General features: G+C 37.8%; 1 protein-coding gene across 1 annotated transcript in view; it reads right to left on the bottom strand.

Moving 5' to 3' along the window:
* LOC110400102 (titin-like) overlaps window positions 132–3,454 on the bottom strand; it is a 243,014-nt gene continuing 239,691 nt past the window's right edge. The window contains exon 257 of the mRNA XM_021399719.1: window positions 132–3,408. Coding sequence (XP_021255394.1) covers window positions 3,110–3,408 — 299 coding nt within the window. The 3' untranslated portion in view covers window positions 132–3,109. The remainder of the gene's footprint in view (window positions 3,409–3,454) is intronic.

The raw sequence follows: 3,454 nt of genomic DNA, 5'->3' as shown, positions 1-3,454 counted from the left end.
TGACGTATTTGAGTGTTGTATTGAATCATATACAATGGTTTAGAGCTGCTTATTGAAATTTCACTCAAGTTTTTTCCAGGGTGTACAATGCTAAGTACACATCACATTAATGGGAATCTATTTCTGGCTTTTAGCTACTACAGAGAAAATAGCCTGGACTCTTTATTGTGCAAAAATTTGCTTGAGACCGATCAGTGCATGTAGTTGTAAATCAGCATTTTAAATACTGCTGATAAATATTTTAGATACGATTGGTTAGACGAAAGTTGTAATGCTTAGATTCAACAGTTGCCTGTAATTACTTCAGGACTATGTTGGTTTTCTGCATGTGACTAATGCTGGAATGATGTCTTAGTATATATGCAACATAAGTTAAATCAGCTTTTTTAACGTACCTTTGCTCTATGGCTGCAATCCTAAAATGTGTTTAAGTAAGTGAAATCAGTGAAGATGCTATACCACTGTACCTTTGGCATCGGGATCTAAGAAGTCATTCTGAAAAATGGTACTAAGCTGGAACCAGAGTGGTCCATATGTAGTAAGATTTAAAAAAAAAATCTGGGTGCTTTTATGTTTTCGCTTCCAGGTCCAGGGGAGAGCTAACCAGTAATGTGTAATTGTATTATTGCTCTTTCTGGTGGAGGATGGGAGCTGACCTTCATAATAGGTTACGTAATTAGTGCGTCTAGTTTTGATCTCACTTGCTTCTGAAGAGCTCTGATTTGGTCTGAAACCAAATCTAATTTTTGAAGTACTTCTCACTTAGAGGATGTAATCATGCTATATCTGCCTGGGCAAAAAGTGGTGATTTCTGATTATTGACTTTTATCCGTGAAGTTTCTAACATCAGATGAAAATAAGCTGAAAAGGAGCGTACTGGCCTGGACTTTAAAACATGCTCAATAATCTTTGCTAGGATTGATTCCTCATGTGTCAGGACCCAGAAGCAAGAAAGCTCCTAGAAGCAAGAAGGTTCAGTGCTTTGACATGTCGATGGTAGGATATTTTTGTAAACTTGACCCTATGGTGTAATAGGTCTTACCTTTGAACAGTGCAAATGTCAGCCTGTACAGTTAAAAAGCCCAGTATTCTACCTGAATAGAGGAAGTAAATAATTTTGGATGTTCATTCTTCATTTTCTTATTTATTTTTATTCAGAGACTGCTTAGTTGTGAGAATTGCCGTTGTTTTGGGCTGTGTTTTATGGAAGTGAAGGGGAGTGAAGCTTTATCAGTGACGCTCAGTTTTAGTGTTCACTTAGCTGTCTCGTGAACATGCTCAGCAGCATGTCAAGTTATCTGTTAAAACTGTGATTCATCAAATCCTATAAGTACTTTAAATTCTATTTTAGGCATATGAGTTAGTCATCTACTTAAAGTTAGATGTGCTTGCAGACAGAACTAACTTGCTTATGCTCCCACACCAGTATGCTTTCAGCTTGATCAAGTAAAGATGTCTAGATTCAGTAGAGACGATTGAAGACTGAATTGCCAGTAGTGAACCTTATTTTAATTGTTCTCTTTTACTTTTGTCTCTAAGGAAAAATACCATACATTCAGATTCTTTTTCATTGTTTCTAAATGTTCCTGTTTCCCTCACTCCAAACTGTCTGGATCTTGTCATGCTCCAAAACTTAGCCTTATTTTGTGTTTTAACCTCCATTTGTTAGCCAACCTGAAGGTCACATAGTCAGAGACAAAATGACCTGAACTCTACCTTTGTGATGCTGAGCTTGCTCTATGGGTGATTACAGGTTGGAATCCAGCAGCAGTGTAGCAGCTGTACAACACTAAGCTAACATACGCTACTGCGAAGGAAGGTCTGTTTTTCCAGTTGGTGCTTGATATTGTGCTTCTGGTAACTAATGTGGGCTGACCTAACATATGGGTCTTGAAAGTGTTAAGCATCTTGCTGTGTGAGGACACATCTAGGCATGCTTCTTCCTTGAGCTAAGATGCATACTTGCTCTTGTTAACTTCACAGTGGTATCATCGTAGCTCCTGCATCATCATGGTAGGTCCTGCTAGCTTGTAGTTAGTTGTTTTTTTCCTGTGCAAAAGTGAATTCCTGAATGGGTTTAAATACTCAAACCAAAACAGAAAAGAAACAAATCAAGAAAACAAACGCACATTTTAAGGTGCAGATAGCATGCTTTATTTCAAATGAACAATTCTATCTCAAGGAGGTTCAACATCTAACAATTAGATTTACTACTACATTAGAAGAACTACTGCAAATTGAAGTGCAGGGCAATATTGGATGTTGTAACAACAGCTTGCTTACAAACTGTGGCTCACTGCTTAGTTGCCTGTAAGTAACTACTAGATGCCTAATACTACTACACAAACTCAATCACTGCACCCTGCGAACCTCCAAGAGTTGGTACTGCTGCTGCACTTGAGTACCTAAATGGCTTTTGTTGATTATGGGGATGGCCAGGTGATGTTACTTTTTTAAAGCCATTCAGGCAGTCAGTATGTCAGAAGCAGCACCCAAACAGTGAGTGAACGAAGTGCTGGCCGCTTGCACTTCGTTCAAAAATTGTCAGTCAGGCATGAAAATTATGACATCATCAGATCCAATGTAAAACATTAAAGTAATACTTACAGGAGGGTAATTGTAAATATCACCAGTGCCTTACATTTCTGATTCAATATAAATATTTGTGCATGTATGAAATACTATGCACCGTATCGTCTCTTGGGTGTAGGTAATCTTCAACAGGGAGCCTCTCTACCTGTTGAGGCATTCTTAGACATCAACAATGAGTTGAGGCACAAAAATTCGTTAAATGTTGAGCAGGGTAGTCGTTTGCTAGGAAACTTTCTCCTGCCAGCAGTTAATTCCAAAAGTTACATTTCAAAATGTCATAAAACAAATGGTACAAAACTTCATAACCGTTAACTTCGGCTATATACAGTATGTACATGTCAGTGAAAAAAGTGTTTAAAATTCTTAGGTCAAGAATGACTATAAGTCATAATGTATATCTCTGGACTTTGTCTCATTCAGGTAGGTACAAAAATACTCTTTTTTTTTTTAAATATTTACAGATCAGTCCATATAATCACTTGTAAAATACAAGCGTAAATAATACAGATCAAGCTCTCTAAATTGATCGAATATTAATATTCACAGTGGCAGAATCGGTACCGAATTCATTTCCTAAATTCAGAGTGTAAATTCCACCGTCGTTCTTCTGGACATCCATGATGATCAGGGTGGTCAGATCTTCGCTGGTTTCGATGTGGAATCTGCCTTGCTGGTCCTGACTGGTAATTTTTCTCCCTTTGCAGTACCATGTTATTTCAGGAGCAGGTTCACCCGAAAAAGCACAAGATAATGTGAGAACTTTTCCTTCATCAATACTGATGTCAGATGGCAGAGCTTCAATTTTTGGTGGTACTCCTTTACAAAACAGGAGAAGAAATACCGAGTTAGTTTGTTTCCACTA

The sequence above is a fragment of the Numida meleagris genome, chromosome 5 (genome assembly GCF_002078875.1).
Source record: "Numida meleagris isolate 19003 breed g44 Domestic line chromosome 5, NumMel1.0, whole genome shotgun sequence".
Lineage (NCBI taxonomy): Eukaryota > Metazoa > Chordata > Aves > Galliformes > Numididae > Numida > Numida meleagris.
Note: the sequence above shows the minus strand (reverse complement) of the source record. Positions and strands in the feature narration are given on the sequence as shown.